General features: G+C 55.4%; 1 protein-coding gene across 2 annotated transcripts; it reads right to left on the minus strand.

Moving 5' to 3' along the window:
* Positions 1–8,797: 8,797 nt before the first annotated feature.
* LOC128819457 (uncharacterized) lies at positions 8,798–12,375 on the minus strand. 2 transcript variants are annotated; one of them, XM_053999625.1, is made up of 7 exons: positions 12,321–12,375; positions 11,273–11,353; positions 10,513–10,738; positions 10,233–10,375; positions 9,793–9,900; positions 9,455–9,619; positions 8,798–8,939 (listed from the first exon to the last, which is right to left on the minus strand). In XM_053999625.1, the coding sequence occupies exons 2-7, from the start codon at positions 11,351–11,353 to the stop codon at positions 8,931–8,933; spliced, it is 732 nt and encodes a 243-aa protein (XP_053855600.1). In that variant the 5' UTR covers positions 12,321–12,375; the 3' UTR covers positions 8,798–8,930. The 2 variants fall into 2 exon arrangements, with proteins under 2 accessions (XP_053855600.1, XP_053855601.1); XM_053999626.1 differs by lacking the exon at positions 12,321–12,375 and having other exon boundaries at positions 11,273–11,389.
* Positions 12,376–17,134: the final 4,759 nt, after the last annotated feature.

Below are 17,134 nucleotides of genomic sequence, written 5' to 3' on the forward strand. Positions count from 1 at the left end.
CACTGCTGTCATTAATCCTTGCTAATTGTTTCTATAATTAAAAGCCCCATTGTGTCTTGTCTCTCCAACATGATTTATCAGCTAGGGAGCACTCTTGCATGAATGATGCACGGCTGGTGGGAGGACATCTGCTCTGGGCTGCCTGCATGGAGGGGAAATGCATGGGGGCTGCTCTCTCCCCCAGCCCTCTGCACACCTCAGCCTCTACAAGCCCAAGATGAAATCCCAATCCCTGGGACACTCCTTGGCTTCCTGGATACCAGGGAAGGATCTTCCCCCAGAGGATGCTGGCCACTGAACAGGGAATGGTCCCATCCCCATGGGACCCATGTTGGGAGATGCACAGCCCAGAGTGGAATCTCTCCTTTTTCCAAGGCTCTGGGGAGATTTTACAAGTCTCAGGAGGAGCAGGGTCAGCCAAAACAGGGCAGAGCAGCCACAGTGACATCGAGAAGGGTCTGAACCTCCAACACTCCCACAGCAGCTCCTGCTCAGCCCCAGCAATTCTGTTCTCTTGAGGCAGCACCTGGACATTTATTTACAAAGTTCTGGGGACCAACAAGGTCCCTCAGGTCATTCAGGTGTCACAGGGCTTTGTCATAGCCTCTCTTGGGAGTTGAAGTGTCCTCAGGGGCAGCTCCAATCTCTGCTCTGGGCCAGGGACAGGAGCCCAGGAAGGGCTGGAGCTGTGCCAGGGCTTGGCATGGAGCTCAGGGAAAGGTTCTTCCCCCCGAGGCTGCTGGCACTGCCCAGGCTCCCCAGGGAATGGTCCCGGCCCCGAGGCTGCCAGAGCTCCAGGAGCGTTTGGCCAGCGCTCTCAGGGATGCTCAGGGTGGGGTTGTTGGGATGTCTGTGCAGGGACAGGGCTGGGCTGATGATCCTTGAGGGTCCCTCCCCACGCAGGACCTTCCATGACTGATCAACATCAGGAATGGGATTGTTTCAATCTTTGTGCGAAGCTCCTGGCCTCTGATCCCCCAGTGAGATACAGCCAAGGACAGAACTCATTCCTGAGTGAAGGCAGCAAGAGGAGCCCCCTCCTTCCCTGGGGGTGTGGGTGGGCTGGGGTTGGTGTCAGCAGATCATGTTCTGCCTCTGCTGGGAACTGCATTAAAAACCTGAAACCAGGTGGGAGGAGCTGCTCTTTGCTGCTGCTGAAGGAGGTGGCCCTTGGATTCCTTCCCTCTCTTGGAAACCCTGGAGCCTGTGAGGGGCCTGGCTGGAAAGTACAGCAGAAGATTCAAACCAGGGCAGTTCCATGGCTGGCGTGGGCATGAAGCCTCCTTAGCTGGGGGCTGCTCCTGATAAGGCATTTTTGGTGATAAAGCTGGGAGCTGTAAGTCACAGAATCTGAAAGGTTGGCAAGCCCCTCTGAGATCATGGAGTCCAGCCACTGCCATGCCCACCTGTGTCACCAAATGCCACATCTCTGGTCATTTGCCAGCAGTCCCCGAGGTCCCAGCAGTGCCCACTGAGCTCTGCAGGGATGGGGCAGGTGCTGGGAGCTCCTGGAAGCAGCAATGGCATCGAGGGGAGGATGCTGAGCCAGCCAGGGTCTCTTAGGGACAGAGCAGTGACCTGCAGCCTCTCCTGCCTCTCCACACTGCCTCGGTCTCACCTTCCCAGGGCTGGGATGTGGGGACAAAGCAGGAGCACAGGTCACCTGCTCTGGGCAGAGAAGCATCCACAGCTCTCAGGGAGGTCCCTGGGGAGAAGGGGGTGTCACAGCAAGGAGGGGGCAGGTGACAATCTACACTCCCATCCTTTTTGGTGTCCTGAACCAGCCACAGGTGGCTCTTCCCCTGCAGGCAGATCCAGGGCCAAGAAACTCAGTGCAATCATGGAATGCTTTGGGTGGGAGGGGACTTCTAAAACCATCTTGTTCCACCCCTGCCATGGCAGGGACACCTTCCACTATCCCAGGCTGCTCCAAGCCCTGTCCAGCCTGGCCTTGGGCACTGCCAGGGATCCAGGGGCAGCCACAGCTGCTCTGGGCACCCTGGGCCAGGGCCTGCCCACCCTGCCAGGGAACAATTCCTGCCCAATATCCCATCTAAACTTCCTCTCTTTCAGTTTAAAATCATTCCCCATCACTACATAATCTTATAAATAACCTTTCTCCAGACTGGCTCATCCTTGACCCCTGGGGGCTCCTCTGCACCCCCCACCTGAAGGCCCCTCGAGGGCACAGGTACCAGGAGGTCACACATTGGCACCAGCAGCTCAACTTGATGGCACTGAGCTCATCCCTCCTTCCCTCTGTGGGGTGGGGATGAGAACCATCCATAGCTCCCAGGCTCTCCTGTCACCTCCCATTTTTCCAAGCTAATATCTTGCAGCATCTTTAAATGAAATATGAACAAAACCAGCGAGTTTTGGGGAGCGCAGGGCTGAGGATAATCAGACCTGAAAATGACTCTACTTTGTGGGCTGAGTCACACCTAATGTATGTGCATGTTAATGCTGCCCTTCCCAGCTGTGCTTCCAAGAGCTTTCACTGGGCTTGAGCTGGAAAGACACTGGGAGAGAGGCACAGCTCAGCTCTCAGCTCTGCTCAGCAGGATTATTTGCAGGGGTGGGGGGGGGTCTGGCCTGCTGGATACCACTTTTCCTTCATTTTTCCATCTCAGTTTTCCCACAGTGTGACACAACAAATCTCCAGGCCTCAGCTGGATGCCAGCCCAGCCATGGCATCTGCTGTAGCACCAGTTCCTCCCTGCCACCCAACTGTGACCAACAGCTTGGAGACGCCAACAAGGGCAGCAGCACAAATATGGGCTCAGAGCCTTTGGAAAACATCAACATTCACAGCTCTCACTGGCCAAAAATATCTGGGCTGGGAATTGTGCACCTCTGAGGGGATGGTTCCGTGTCCAGAGATGCTGGGGATGGCCAGAGTGCTCTGTCACTGCTGGCACCATCTGCTCCCAGTTACACACATGGCTGGAGCCCTCCTCAGGGGTAAAACGCTGCTTAAGCTGGTCCAAGGCATCTTTGGGCTCCCAGATCCACATAACCCACAGGGAGCAGGGTCAGCCCTGATGCAAATCCCTCCCTGGCATGTGCAAAACCCCAAAGGCCAGCTTGAGACACAGGGCTGGTCCCTCCCTGCACATCCCTGAGTGAAGCAGAGCCAGCACCTGCCCTGTCCCTGCCCAGCCCTGTGCTGTGCCCCCAGAAAGGCACAACATCATTCCCCAGGCACCCAGGAGTGGGCACCTAACCCGAATCCGTGATGCTTTGGGAGATGAGCAGATATGGGGACAGATGTTTGTCCCCTGCAGCTGTAAAACTTGCTGGGTTTGGGGTAGCTGGAGCTCCCCACGGGCTGGGGCTGGTACTGGGCTCCCCAGGGACACATCACAGCCTCCCTCATTCCTGCTGCTGTCACGGGGGAAGATAAAGCCAGGATTATCACTGGGAGCTGTCACCAGCTGCAGGCAGGAACCTCACACAGGTGACAGCACCGGGAGGGGTTGGATCACCACTGGAGGCTGAGCAGGACACACAGAGAGACCCCCAAATTACCCCAATCCCGTGAGGACAGAGTTCCCTGGCTCTGAGAGCCCCCAAGGGTTTTGAGGAATGACAGAAGCACCTGCCTGCTCCTCCTGCTGGTGGCTCTACTGGTTTTACTGGGACCACACCAGGCACAGAGGTTCCCACTCTCCTGCTTTGCTTTCCACACTGTGGGAGCAGTCGGGCACAGAAGGTGGGGCTGGAAAAGGCAGGGATTGGGTTCAGGCAGTGCTCAGTGCCTGCCCCCACTCCTGAAATGGGGGATTTGAAGATGAATTCCTCCAGGAGTAACTCCTAGAGGGGCAGGAGACTAAACAGGAAAGAGAAACCCAGTGACAAGAGTTGTGGCTTCACATTTTCCCAAAACGGGGAAAATTTGGTAACTAAAATCATGACCCATAAAGATGATTTTGCTGGAAATGAGCCCTTTGAATCTTTTTTTGCTAGGAAAGAAATTCCCGCTGTAACATCAGATCTCACAGTTAATATTTAACATCACTATTTCCAGCATGCCAGGGCTGCAGCTGAGCATGTCCCCCCTCCCACAGCCCCTCGGACCTGAAAGGACAGACTGGAGCAGTTTGTCCTCTGCAAAATGCTCCTTCCAGCCCTGGGGCAGGGTTGGAATGGGGCTCCTGCCCCTCTCCATTAGCGGCCTTGACAGCGGCAGCGATTGCTGCTCCCCCCTGGCTGAGCACAGCCTGCCTAATCCATCGCTCCAGCCTAATTAGGCTCTGGCCAGGGCACAGGGCCAGCAGCCCGAGGAGGAGGAGATGCTAACGAGCCCCAGCCCCGGGGACCCCCTGCCACCCCCTGTCCCAGCCCTGGAACCCCCAGCCCTCCCTGCTGCCCACGCCAGGCCCAAGGCAACCCGCCCCCGGCTTCTAATTGGATTGGTTCATGCTAATTATGATCGTTTTCGCCTCAATTAAGCCATTTGTTTCCCACACAGCTCCCTCGGCACAGGTCTGAGCCTTTTGCAGGCTGCTTGGGCCATGTGTCCTCGCTGCTCCCCGACTGTCAGGGTCACCTTTGCTCATCCCTCAGGCTCCCTCAAGGTCCCCACTCATCTCCCCATCCCCCAAACACGGCATTAACCCCTCAATTTCTCCCTCTCTCCCCATTCCCCCTCCTTCTCATCCTCCCGCAGCACCTGCCTCACTCTCTGGTGGCCCTTGCCGAGGACACAGGGCCAGCCTTGGTGGCACCCTCAGAGCCACCGAGGCCAAACGGGCCCTGGAGGTCAGGAGGGTGCAGAGCTCGGCTCTGGGACCCACATCCTGCAGGGCTCCCACCATGGCAGCCCCTCTGGGCTGCAGGAGGGGCAGGGAAATGTGGCCAGGAAAGCGAGGCCTTGGGAAAAGGAAAAGCAGGGCCAGGGGAAAGGGAAAAACAGGGCCTCGGGAAAGGGAAAAACAGGGCAAGGAAAAGCGACGGGCCTTGGGAAAAGGAAAAGCAGGGCCATGGGAAAAGGAAAAGCACCAGGCCCTGGGAAAAGGAAAAGCAGGGCAAGGAAAAGCACTGGGCCCCGGGAAAAGGAAAAGTGGGGCCTTGGGAAAGCAGCAACTCAAGATTTCCAGGGGGTACAGAGATGGAGGGAGGGAATCTGCTCCTGAGCAGGGACTGAGGGGAAGGGTGAGGGCGATCACACAAAATGTGGGCCTGGATGCTATCAGGGCTGTGCCCAGGGGCAGCAGAGGATCAGCTGGGCACAGCCCACAGCCTTTCCCCTGTGTTATGGATACAGATTGTAATATTGGCTTTTCGCAAATATTAAAATGGATTTTATATGTGTGGTGTTAAAGTAAGTTTGTTATAAATATATAGTTTTTATTTCTGTTGCTAATTAAGCTTAGTGACATAGCTGATGTAAGTGTGCTTGTGTTAAAATGCCTGCTGGGATGGGATAACATCCCATGAACACAGGATGAGGACACCTGTACACATCTGCCACTTATCAGCACTCACTGACTGAAGACAGTGAAGACCAAGGCCCAAAACCTGGAGGTGATAAAAAAAGGACTAAAACCACAGCCAAGGAATGTGCATGCTCTAAAAAATGCAGACTCAATGAGGAGCCATGCTAAGCAGTTCTTGGAATATGTAAACTAGTTTGGGGAAAAAGCTTACTATGCATAAGGGTCTATGAATATGCAATGGCTGATGTAAGGGAAAAGGTATTTACGGTGTGTCCCAAAGGTAATGGTGTGCTCTTGGCTGAGTACCAAGATGCACCCCATAATTTTTGCTTTGCTTGTCTTTGTCTCCTATTGCCCTTTATTAAACTAAGTTTTCACAGGAGAATGAGCGTGTTTTTCACACCTGGAAATTAAAATGCCAAGGAGGGCTTAGTGCATCCCCATCCAACCAAAATTCAATAAGCTATTCCATCAGGCTGCTCCTGGCACCCTCCAACACCAAACCAAGGGGGCTACACCACTCGGTGTCCCTGTGTTCCATCTCCTCACTCTGCAGGGAAAAACAGGCAAAAAACCCCACAGGCCAGGAAGGAAGAACAGGAACCAGGAGAGGGAGGGAAGGGATGCTCAGAGGGACTTCATGGATTGGGTAGCACACACTCTCCCATCCCTGCCCTGCTTCACCCAGACTTGGAGAGGAACCAAAAGTTCCCAAAGTATCACACAGATCCCATCCAATAGCTGCAGCCCCACTAAATGGCCCCAAACAGCCTTTTAGCCCCAAACCTGCATTTCTGGGATGAACCACTCCCATCCTTCTGCAAAGGGACATGGTTCATATGCCAACAGCATTTTGAGCAGCTCAGTGGTGACGCCCCTGAGGTCACCAACAGCCAGTGCCACCCTCAGGCACCCCCCAGGCTGAGCCTGCACCCACTGAGGGCCATCATCCCACTCCTCCTCCTCACAAACAGGCAGCACCCACCTGCTGGGGCTGGACTCAGGGGTGACCTTGGGATCAAACAACTCTGCAGCTGCTTCTCCAAGCCATTTACTTCCTCCACGCTCAGCTGAGGAGGTTTCTTCTTCCTAAAGCAGGGCTTAAGGTCTGGGGAGCTCAGAATTAATTTGCAGGTGAGCTCAGAGGCTGTTTCCTTCCTCACCACATAACATCATCACTCTGCAGCCTGACCCCCAGGCAAGGAGCTAAGCTCGCCCTTCATCCCCACAGCCAGGGCTCCTAAAGCTCAGGAGCAAGGCGAAAAGCCAGGCCAGATTCCAGAGAGAGCTTTGTCAAGGATATTTTATTAATTTCTGCTGCAGAGAAGGGGAGAGCTCTTGTACACAGACAAGGAGCACCTGAATTAATGCTGAGCCCAGAATAATATCCAAGAGCTACAGGATCAGCTCCTTTATCAACCTTTAACAAAAAAAAAAACTCTTGCTGTTACTCAGCAGTAATGAAAGCAGAGCTGTTGTGGCTACAGATAACACCAGGTACGAGGCACTGCAGCTTTGTGAATGCTTGAGTTTCATCACTCAGCACTGTTAATGGTGCACAAAAACCAAACCAAGAGAAAACCAGCCCTGCCTGGTCCAAACCATGCCCTGCTGGAGCAGAGGCACAAGGAGCCAGTGCTGGATCTCTGGTGAGAGCTATAAAGCAAATTTTAGAGGGCCAGGGAGGAGTCCAAGGGCTGCAGCTCCAGGAGAGGTGTCATGACCCAGCCACAAGTTTAAAGCTCCAGGATTTCCACCTTTAAGTGGTTCACTGTTGCAGTAAGGTAGAAAAATTGTAAAGAAAAGCCTTTTAAAATCAGGCCTGCTCTGGCTGGTCTGTCATTTCTTCTAAGTCAAGCCAGCACTTTGCAAGTTCCCAAGTGAAAGCAATCCTGGTGTGAGCAGTTCATTAACATAACAATCTGTTCCTGGGTAAAAAACAACTTGCACCTGTATAAACTGTTTTTACACCATTAGATAGAAAAATAAAAACTGTCTTTCACAATCAACTTTCCCTGCATATACACAGGAAGAGTTTGAGTGACCAATGAACACAGAATAACTTGTCACTAACCAATAAAAGTAATTAGCAAGAAATCTACTGACCAGTTAGAGTCACACATGAAGCCTGTAAAACTGTATAAAAAGGAGTTATGGGAATAAAGAGCCTCTTTTTTCCACCATGAAGAAAATGAAATCCATGTGATTTATTTCCATAGTTCACTGGTCAGAGAAGGCTTTGGAAACATCAGTGAAATCCAGCAGGAAAAGCTACTACGGGGCTGCTTTGACAGGCAGGACAGCCTTTAATAAACCTGACATTAAGATCCCAAATCCCAGCAGGGTCTGGGGGCCAGAGGGCCCCTCCATCCCCCTTACCTGCATTCAAACTCGCTGGGATTTTGAACTCCCACTCCTTCCTGCAGCCCACAGATCTTGGGACAGCTCAACTCCTTTGTCCCCTCAGAGGGTTTCTGCTCCTCCAGAGGCTTGGGGCAAGCACAGACACAATCACAAGCATTTCTAAGCTGGCCTGGCCCACCCTGGTTAAACCAAACTGAGGTCTCACCTCGTTCAGCCCCACATCCCTGCTGGAGGGTGCCATGGTTCCTTTTAGCACTTGGAGCATTGTCATCCCAGTGGATTCCCACACAAAGCCAGCTCCAGGCACTGGTGCCAGACACAGCCTCCAGGCATGCCCTGAGCAAAGGATCCAACCCCCCTGAGCTGTTCCCATTCCCTCGCCCACATTTGGAGGAGCTGCTCTCTTTGCAGCCTCAGATTTTGGGACTTGATCCAGGCAACAGCTCCAGCACTGGGCAACCTCAGGTCTCTCGAGAGCTCTGGGTCACATTCAGGCACTTCCTGATCCCAGCCTGCTTTTCCAGGCCCCCAAATCCCTATTTCCTCAGAGGATGGCTCCTAGGATTGATGTAGAGGGAGAAGTTCTGTGCACAACTCCCAGGTAAAATAGACAAAATACAAACTGAAAATCTTAAAGTGCTCACTACAAAACACAGCCTTTGTGTTAAATTCCTTGTTTTATTCTAAGGGATTATTCCAGTGTTCTTGGGGATGCCAGAAGAGAAGGAGATTCCCTGGAGGCACCAGCCAGCCCAGGGAGCAGCCTGAGTGTCCAAGCTCAGGGACTGCCCTATGGAAAGCCCCAGTGCTGCCCAACCTCTCTGCACCTTCAGTTCTCCCCCTCCCATCACATTCCAGCATTCCCAGAGCCATCCCCCTCCCCAGGAGGAATCAGAGGGAGAAGTCTCCCTGGCAGCCCCATACCCTGTAATGCCAGCTCCAGGTATGGACAGCCAATAGAGCCCAGTTCACGTGAAAAAATAGGGTGATTTTATTATAAACTTCAGAAAAAGGAAACAAACAACATGAACACAGCAATTAACTGGACATCTTCCTCAGGGACACAGCTGTCCCAGGGAATCAGGCACACTGCAGCCCCAGAAGGTCCAGGTGCACAAGTCAGGCTTCCTAATTTTCCTGGAAAACAGGAGATTTTCCCCATAGCACTGCCTGCCCTCACTGACACTGGGGACAAAGCAACCCCTCCCCACCCTCCACTTCCCAGGGCAGCAGCTTCCTGGGAATGAGGAGGGCATCCAGCAATGCTTTGGGACCAGAGCAGTGAGGGGGGAAAGCTGTTTGTGGTGAAGAATTCCCACAAATCCTCCCCCTGTTTTCTGCTGCAAAATACCCGGGGCAGGGAGTCATGAAAGGCTTGTGGCAACCTGCTGGCAGTGGCCCTGGGTCAGAGGTGCCAAAAAGTTGGCACCTGGCACTGCTGTCACACACTGGTGACTGGGCACACCCAGCACCACCCCACCAACCCCTGGGGACTGAGGCCATGTCCCTGCACAGGGACTGGAGCCCGTCCAACCCCTTCCCTTGGCAGCAGAGCTCTGTGACAAAGGCTCCAAGCCTGGGGACATCCAGGGGACTTGTGACACTTCCCCTGCCCCACACCCAGAGGCTGGGATTGTCCCAAGGGTCCTTACCCCATCCTGGGATGAGCTGGTGTCACAGGCTGTGTCAGACTCCTGCTCACTGCTCTCATCCCCTCGTGGCTTCTGGGCATCACCACTGGCCACATCTGGATCATCTCCCCCACTACTGGTCACAGCTGGATCCTCTGCTCCCAACTCTGGGGGCAACAAGGGGCCCTGGGGGTTGTGTGGCACAGGGACACGGGTCAGAGCAGCACAAAATCCATAAGGGATTCATGGAATCCAGATCAGAGCAACCCCAGGCTCCCTCCTCCTGCAGCCAGGCGCTGAGGTGAATCCTTGCAGCCCAGGATTGATGCTGTCCCCAGGAACGGAGCAGGAGCACTCACCGGGACATCTGAGAGCTCCAGCATGGTGATCCCACCATGCTCCTCCAGCTCCAGGTCGGTGTCATTTTGGGACCGGTACTCGTCACTGTCCGACTCCAGCTCCGAGGGCTGGGGGGAAAGAGGCAAAGGGAGGTTCTGAGGAAGGAACAGCGTGGGGAAGGACACACCAGTCCTGTCCCAAGAGCACTGCGAGCCACAGCCAAGGGTGGCAGAGGCGCTGCCTTGCAGGGACATCGGCCAAAGGGAAACTTCAGGGATGAGTGGGGCACCCCCAAGCTCTCAGACAGTGCTGGGGTGATGGTCAAGTGCTCCTTGGACACCCTGTGCCCTCAAAGAGGGGATAGGGAAGGAAACCTCTGCAAACTCCTCTACAGGAACACCCCTAGGCCCACACAGAGGCCAAGCCATCTTGGAATTGCTCAGTAGCCACAACATCTCACCTCATATGAGACATCTTCAGAGTCATCCTCCGGCAAATCCCTCTCCAGCACCACAAACCAGGACTCCTGCTGCTCCAGAGCCACATCATCCCTCTTCCTCTTGCTGGCTTTGCTGGCTGGGTTGATGGGAGCCTCCCGGATCTCTGCAGGGATTCACAGGAGGCACAATCACCACAGCCAGAACAAACACAGCGGTTTCCCCAGCTCCCTGCAGGAATGCCATGCTGTGTTCCTCCCAGCTGCAAAGCCTCCAGATGTTCCAGAAGGCTCCAGCTCTTACCCTTGGACATGTTGATCTGGCCCCAGTCGGTTGGGAGGTAGCCCAGGAGGTTCTGAATCCTGGTGGGAGTCACAGAGAGCAGAAGGCGCAGGAGCTTCCCCCGGCGCTTCCTGGCCAGGAGCCCAGGCCTGCTGGGGGACTGGGATGGGGGGCAGAGTTTGCTCCTGATGGTCCCGACAGGGAGCACCAATCCAATCCAGACAGATGCTTTCTGAAGGAGCTTCAGCTGCAAAGAGAGGTCCATCAGCACATGGGAGAACTTCAAGGTGTTTAAAGCCCTCAGGGAAAGCCTTAAACTCTGCTCTGTGCCAGCATGGAGCTGAGATTGGGACCAACTTTAGCCAGGACCTGTTGGGTTGTCCTTTATTCCCAAAACTCTCCCATTTTTCCTGGCTCAGAGAGGGAGAGAAATGGAAATGCTGCAGCCACCAACAGCTGAAGGGGAGCAAGGCAAGGCCAAGGAGAAAAGGCTGGGATAGGGAGGAAAGCAGAGGAAAAATCATGGAATTGTTTGGGTGGGAAGGGACCTTAAGGACCCACACCTTGTCTTGGGACACCTTCCACAATCCCAGGGTGCTCCAAGCCCCATTCAGCCTGGCCTTAGGCACTTCCAGGGATCGAGGGCCTCCCCACCCTCACAGGGAGAAATGTCTAATAATGTGAAGAGACTGAAAGAAAAGAAGTTAGCCGGCAGAAAACCCTCAGAAACTGCCAGTGTTGAGGTTTTAGCCACCCCCTCCCCAGCCTCAGCATCACTCACTGGGTACTTGACCAAGCTGAGCTGAAGGATCTGGTCCAGGAACCTGCTGGAGAAGGAATCGCTGCTGGTGGGTGGCCTCATCTGGAGAGGGAGAAAGAGAAAGGTCAGAGCCTCCAGCCCAGCTCTGAGAGTGACCCCAGCAGAGGCTACCCCTTGGGCAGTGGCCAGACCTGCTTTGGGGGCTGCTCCATAGAGCCTAGACTGGACACAAACCTGGCTTAACCCCTCTGTGGTCTTCAGGGTACTTATAGGTCCTGCCTCATCTGCTCCTCGTTACCCTGACGAGCTGCTGGCTCTGCTAATTGGTGGGGCAGCCCAGGGCCCTCAGGTGGGGGCTCCCCTGCTATCAGCACTGGGGCCTCAATTTAGGGCTCTCAGTTAGGGGATTGTTTTCTCTCAGTTTGACGTCTCCTCCTGGAGCTTGCCAAGGCTCTGATTTGAGATGTCCCCCCTTGCTTTGTGCGGGTGCAAAGAGCTGAAGGTGATCAGATGCCAGAACCTGCTCTGTTGAGCCCCTCAGGGATGGGAGAAACTGGATCCCAGATGATGGAGGCCCCTCTGCATCCCCCTGCTCTGTGCCCGCACAGAGCTTTTCTTGTCTGCGTCATTTTCCCAGCAGGATCCACCCTAAAGCCGCCGTTATCCCCCTGAGAGTGCAGGAGCTTCCTTAGCTGGGGGGAGAGTGACAGGAAACCCCTCCCAGCCCTGCCCCGCTGCACAGGGGGAAAGGCAAAGCCGAGAGAACAGCTCCATCCTCCTCATCCTCCCTCCTGCGGGAGGCACAAAGCCTCTTCCCCATGGCCTGGGGACTGCCTGTGGCTGTCCCCCCTCACTCCCAGCGCAGCGGGATGGGAGCACAGGGATGCTGCGGGAAGGAGCCAGCGCAGAGCCCCGGCCCCGGCAGGGCTGGAGGAGGAGCCGGGGGTGCGGTGGCTGAAGCTGCCGCTGGCTCCGGGGAGTCGCGTGGGCCGGAGCGTTTCCCGACGGGAGCTTTGCTAGACAGAGCTGAAGTGTTTGTCTGCCGCTCTCGGCTGCCCCTTCCTTCCACCTGATGCCCACGGCTGGTGACTCATCCCGCTCCTCCGGCTCTTCCCCTCTCCGCCGCCTCGCGGGTGACAGAGCCGGTGGCCCTGCGTGACAGCGGCAGCGCCGTGTCCTCAGCTGTCCCCTCACCTGTCTCCTCACCTGTCCCCTCACCTGTCCCCTCACCTGTCCCCTCACCTGCCCCCTCCATCCGCCTGCCCCGCGCCCCGGCGGTCGTTGGACCTTGGCGAGGACCCGGCGGTGCCGTCACCGCGCGTCACCAGCCGGGGGTGGCCGCGGAGCATAAATCCCCTGCGCTGCCCAGCCAGCCCTCGGGGCCACCATGTCCCTCTGGCGGGGCGCGCTCTGTCCCCCCGCACTCCAGGGCAGAGGCTCCAGCGACATCTTCTTCCACGTGGTGACCCCCGACCGCATCCCGCAGTTTGTTATCCCGTCCCTGGACACGCACAAGAAGCAGCGATGCTCAGGCAAGGGGACGGAGGAGGGGACAGGGCAGCTGGAGGGGACGGCTTGGAGGAGCAGCTGGGACCCAGCGGTGCAGGATGAGCACGGCTCTAACTCATCCTCTTTTAACTCATCCTGCGCCAACCCAGACCCCACTGCTTGGGCAGCTCTGTCCCTGCCGCACCTCCCCAAGGTCACCACGCCGTACGGCTTTGTCACCCTGGGGCGGAGCCCGCAGGTCACCGCTGAGGAGGCGTTTTTTCACTCGGGCTCAGGCCACGCTCGGGGTCCTGCTGCCAGGACACGTCCCAGCTGCAGACATCTCGGGATTCCTGCTGCTGAGGAAGACTCCGGGATGGGAGGAAGCCAGAGGGACCACAAGCAGCCAAGTCGCCGTGCCAGCGGTCACAAGGACGATGGAAGCAGCCCGACCCCAGCAGGGCTTCCCCTGCCCAGATGTGCCAGAGACATCCGAATAACAGAGGCTTTGGAAAGCCAAGAGGGAGGGAAGAGGGACAGGAGGCTCCTGGGCATGGACTGTCCGAGGAGCAGCTCCCTGGAGCTCCCCGTGGCGACAGCCAGGAAGAATTTGTTCCAGAGGATCCTCAGGAGGCACCTTGTCCACCCACGGCAGCTCAAGCCTGGGCATCTCACTCTCCACTGATCCTGCTAAAGCAGCTCCCAGGAGCTGAGGTTCCCTAAAGACCTGGGGAAGAGACACTTCTGTCAATGCCTCAGAACGCTGAGAGCATCAGGGTGTCACCTTCTCTGAGGGGACCGCCTTGAGGTGACATTGCTGCAGGGCACAGCTGGGAGGGACACGGCAGTGCAGGGGAGCAGAGGGACTGTGGGTTTGTCACTGCTCAGGGCCTGAATAAAAGTGCAAACATTTCATCTGAGCTGTCGTCCTCTCCTTTTTTCTTTCTTGTGCACTCAGGTGTCACCAGGGTGTTTTGGTGACCCCAGCACCCCCCTCCTGTTGTACCCCCAGGCTCCTGAGCTGAGAGCAGGTTCTTGATGGGCTGACACTGCTGAAATGCAGAGCAGGGGACACTGAGCCCCAGGAGCTCCAGCAGGCCAGGAGGGAAGAGTGACCACATCCATTTTCCAGCTTTGTGGCCATGACCTGGGGTGTTTGAATGTGTCAGGGTCCCTGTCCCAGCCTTGCAGGAGGGACCTCTGCTCCAGGACACTGCAGCTGTCCTGAAACAGTGACCCCTCACCATTCCAGAGGGTGCAGTTTCCAACCACTCCTAACCAGCTGTGATAAGCAAGTCTCACTTTATTGACTGTTCCCTCATAAATGGCTTTTTTTTTTTTTTTTTTTTTTTTTTTTTTTGCTTTTATTGAGCAGCAGAACCTGCAGTGCCAGAATGAAAGAGTTTATGGTCAGCAGTGTTTGGGGGCTGCTGAAGCAGAGTGTCAGCAGTGCTGGGCTGCTGCCAGCTCCCCTTCCAGGGCTCTGATTCTCCAGGAGACCCCTGAGAGGTGCAGCTAGGAGGGCTGGACCCAGTCCAGGGGTGCTGGGAGTCGCTGAGGCCCCTGCAGGAGCAGCAATCAGGATTTGCATGTGAGCCATTAACCAGGCAGTCATTAACCCGGTTTGCCTCCCACCCCTCTGTGGCTGTGTCACCTGAGCCACGTCAGTGACTTTGTTTTCCTCATCCTCCAGTCTGGTTTGACCCTCAGCTCTCTGTTGGAATTGCCACTTCCAAGGGAGCTTTTCCTGCAGTGTGCAACAGGGATGAGCACAAAGAGCCCTGGAGTCCCTGCTCCCCCCCAGATGGGGCTGCAGGAAGCACCAGCAGCCAGAGGATCCATCCCAGGGCTGTGGAGGGGGTGGGAGCAGGGCACTGGTCAGACGTGTCCCCCTGCACGGCTCCTGTCCATGACTCCAGCACAGCAGGATGTGGCAGCCAGCACTGCTGGAAGGGGAGCTGGGATCGGGGATGTGACAGAAAATCCACTCCCTGCTTATTCTGAGGAGCACTGGCATTATGGAGTGAGTCAAGGACCCAGGCTCTGGAAATTTAAATTGATCTCCGGCTCCTGAGGGCATCGTCTCTGCTCAGCACTTGGGGCTGGGAGGGCAGATTGAGTTACCAGGGATTAATAAACGAGCTCTTATCAGTTACTCGGGCTGTGAGAGCTGAACGTGTGCGTGCTCCGAGCTGACAGGCGACTGGGAATTAAGCCACGCTCCTGTAAACCTCTCTCCTCTCTCCTTTGATGCTCAAGCTACTGCAGAGCAGTGCCTCTGTCTGACTGGCTCAGCATCTCCTGGGGAAAAGATGGAAACAACTCCCCTGGAGCTGACTGAACCTGCTGTATTTACCAGTTAAACCTGGACACGGGGAGCTGCGACTCCTGGGCTTTATTCCTTTCTTGGGGACCTTCCTGAGCTCCCAGGAACTTTTAAAAATGTCCCTTATCTTGTCTATAAAATAGAAATCCACTCTGCTTCCCAGGTGGGTTGCAGGGCTTTATTCATCCTTGTTCCCAGTACCAGTACCAGTTCCCAGTACCAGTTCCCAGTACCAGTTCCTTGTACCCAGTTCTCTGGTACCCTTGCAGGATTTCCCAAGGGAAGAAATATTATGTGTTCCTGCAACCTGCCATGGTGCAAGATGAATTTCCTCTGGGTGTGCCAGCGTGGGGATGATCAGCCCGGAGAGAATCACGGGTTGTAGGATTGTTTAAAATGGTTGCAGTGGCAATGCTGGCAGTGGGAGTTGTTCCCTGGCAGGAGTTGGGACTGAATGAGGATGGAAACAAATTCCCTGCAGCGCAGCAAAGGTGCTCTGTGGTGGAATTGTGCCTCTGCCTGCCAGGTTCCAGCTCAAGGCACCTCTCCAGGCTGTGAAGTGAGAAGGACAGTATCTCCCAGTGCCTCTGAGATTTACAGGATGCCCTTTCCCTGCAAACCAGGCAGGGAGGACATTACAACAGGAGGTATCAAGATGCGACAAGATAAATTGTCATTACCAGCCACTGATCATCCTGCCTGGGCCTGCTACATTTTCTAAATGTTGTTTTGGTCTGACTCAGAATTTCCTTCCAGCCTCCTGCAGGTAGAGGAAGGCTCAGGGCTAATTATCCCCTCCTCATCCCACGCTCTGAGCAGCACCAACCACGCCTGGCTGCAAGGAGGGGGAATCAGAGCAGGAATCAATTCCAAGCTCCTGACTTTGGGGGGCTGGGCTGGGGACAGGGCTCTAAATCCTCTGCAGCTCCAACAGCCCCTCTGCACCCTGTCCCCAGCTGTGAGACTGAGACCCCTTTTCCTTCCCTTTGGCCCTTCTGGAATGTTCTAGCACCAGTTTATTTCAAGAAAACCAGTTAAACTGGGCAGATACCCAGAGTGTTTGCCAGTGCCTCATTCCTGCAAACGGTATCAGGAAAAATTGACAGCTCTTCCCTTTGGTCTCAGGGGCTCCACTGTATCCCTCAGGTTCTCTCCTCCCTGTTCTCCACAATTCCCACTGAAACCTATGGAATTCAGGATCTATTCCTTCTCTTTTTTCCCCCCTAACCAGTTTGCTGCCATCACAAGTCACATCCCCCTCCAAGGGGTGACAATTTCTGGCTGTCAACAACCTCCAATGCCACCAATGTCACCTGTTGCAGGTGGCTTTTGGCCACGTTGGGCACGAGGAGGTCTCACAGGCATGCAAGCAACAACAGCAAAGAAATCTCATGGAGAAATCCCATTTCCCTGTGATTTTTATGCTGGGGAGCACTCGGCCTTGCTGGGATCGATAGGGAGCTGCTGCCTGTGCCAGGAATTTACAGTCAGTGTCGGTGCCTGGGGCTGAGATAAATCCCTTCACGGGCTCATTAGCTGCACAGCTCCTCTCCCAGCTAATTGGGGCTGCACAGGTCAGGCTCTGCCTATGACCCAGTCTGCTGCAGGCTGAGTCCCAGTCTGGGCAGCAGGGAGCACACAGGGATGGACACCAGGATATTCTTCATTCCCATGGACCTGGGCATGCAGTTTCCCACCTGGTTCCCTAGTGTGCACCTCCCTGGCCCAGTTTATCCAACCTTCCACCCCTCTGAGCTCCCTGACACCCCTTCTCTGCCCTCCAGCACCTCCAGCACCACTCCTGCACTGCAGCTTCAGCAGCGCCTGGATGCTCCAGCTTCTCCAGGGGGTTGCATTTCAGCTCCTCAGCTGGCAGGCTGTTTGTGAGCAGGTAAAAGTGCCTGGATTTATCCTCATTTGTTCCCTGAATGGCTTTGTTTGCTTCTTTCCATTACTGCAAACACCTGACAGCCGGGCTGTGCTCGCTGCCCGTGCGTGGCTCCTGGAAAAGCTCAGCATTCCTGCTGGGCAGAGCCCTGGGAGCCTCAGGGCAGCAGCTGCTCTCTGCT

This window comes from Vidua macroura, chromosome 26 (assembly GCF_024509145.1).
Source record: "Vidua macroura isolate BioBank_ID:100142 chromosome 26, ASM2450914v1, whole genome shotgun sequence".
NCBI lineage: Eukaryota > Metazoa > Chordata > Aves > Passeriformes > Viduidae > Vidua > Vidua macroura.

Coding starts and splice junctions, on each gene's coding strand:
- LOC128819457 (XM_053999625.1), bottom strand. CDS start 11,353: ATGAGGCCACCCACCAGCAGCGATTCCTTCTCCAGCAGGTTCCTGGAC. Junction 10,376..10,512: donor CCAGATCAACATGTCCAAGG/GTAAGAGCTGGA, acceptor GAATCCCTGCAG/AGATCCGGGAGGCTCCCATC. Junction 9,901..10,232: donor CTGAAGATGTCTCATATGAG/GTGAGATGTTGT, acceptor CTTTCCCCCCAG/CCCTCGGAGCTGGAGTCGGA.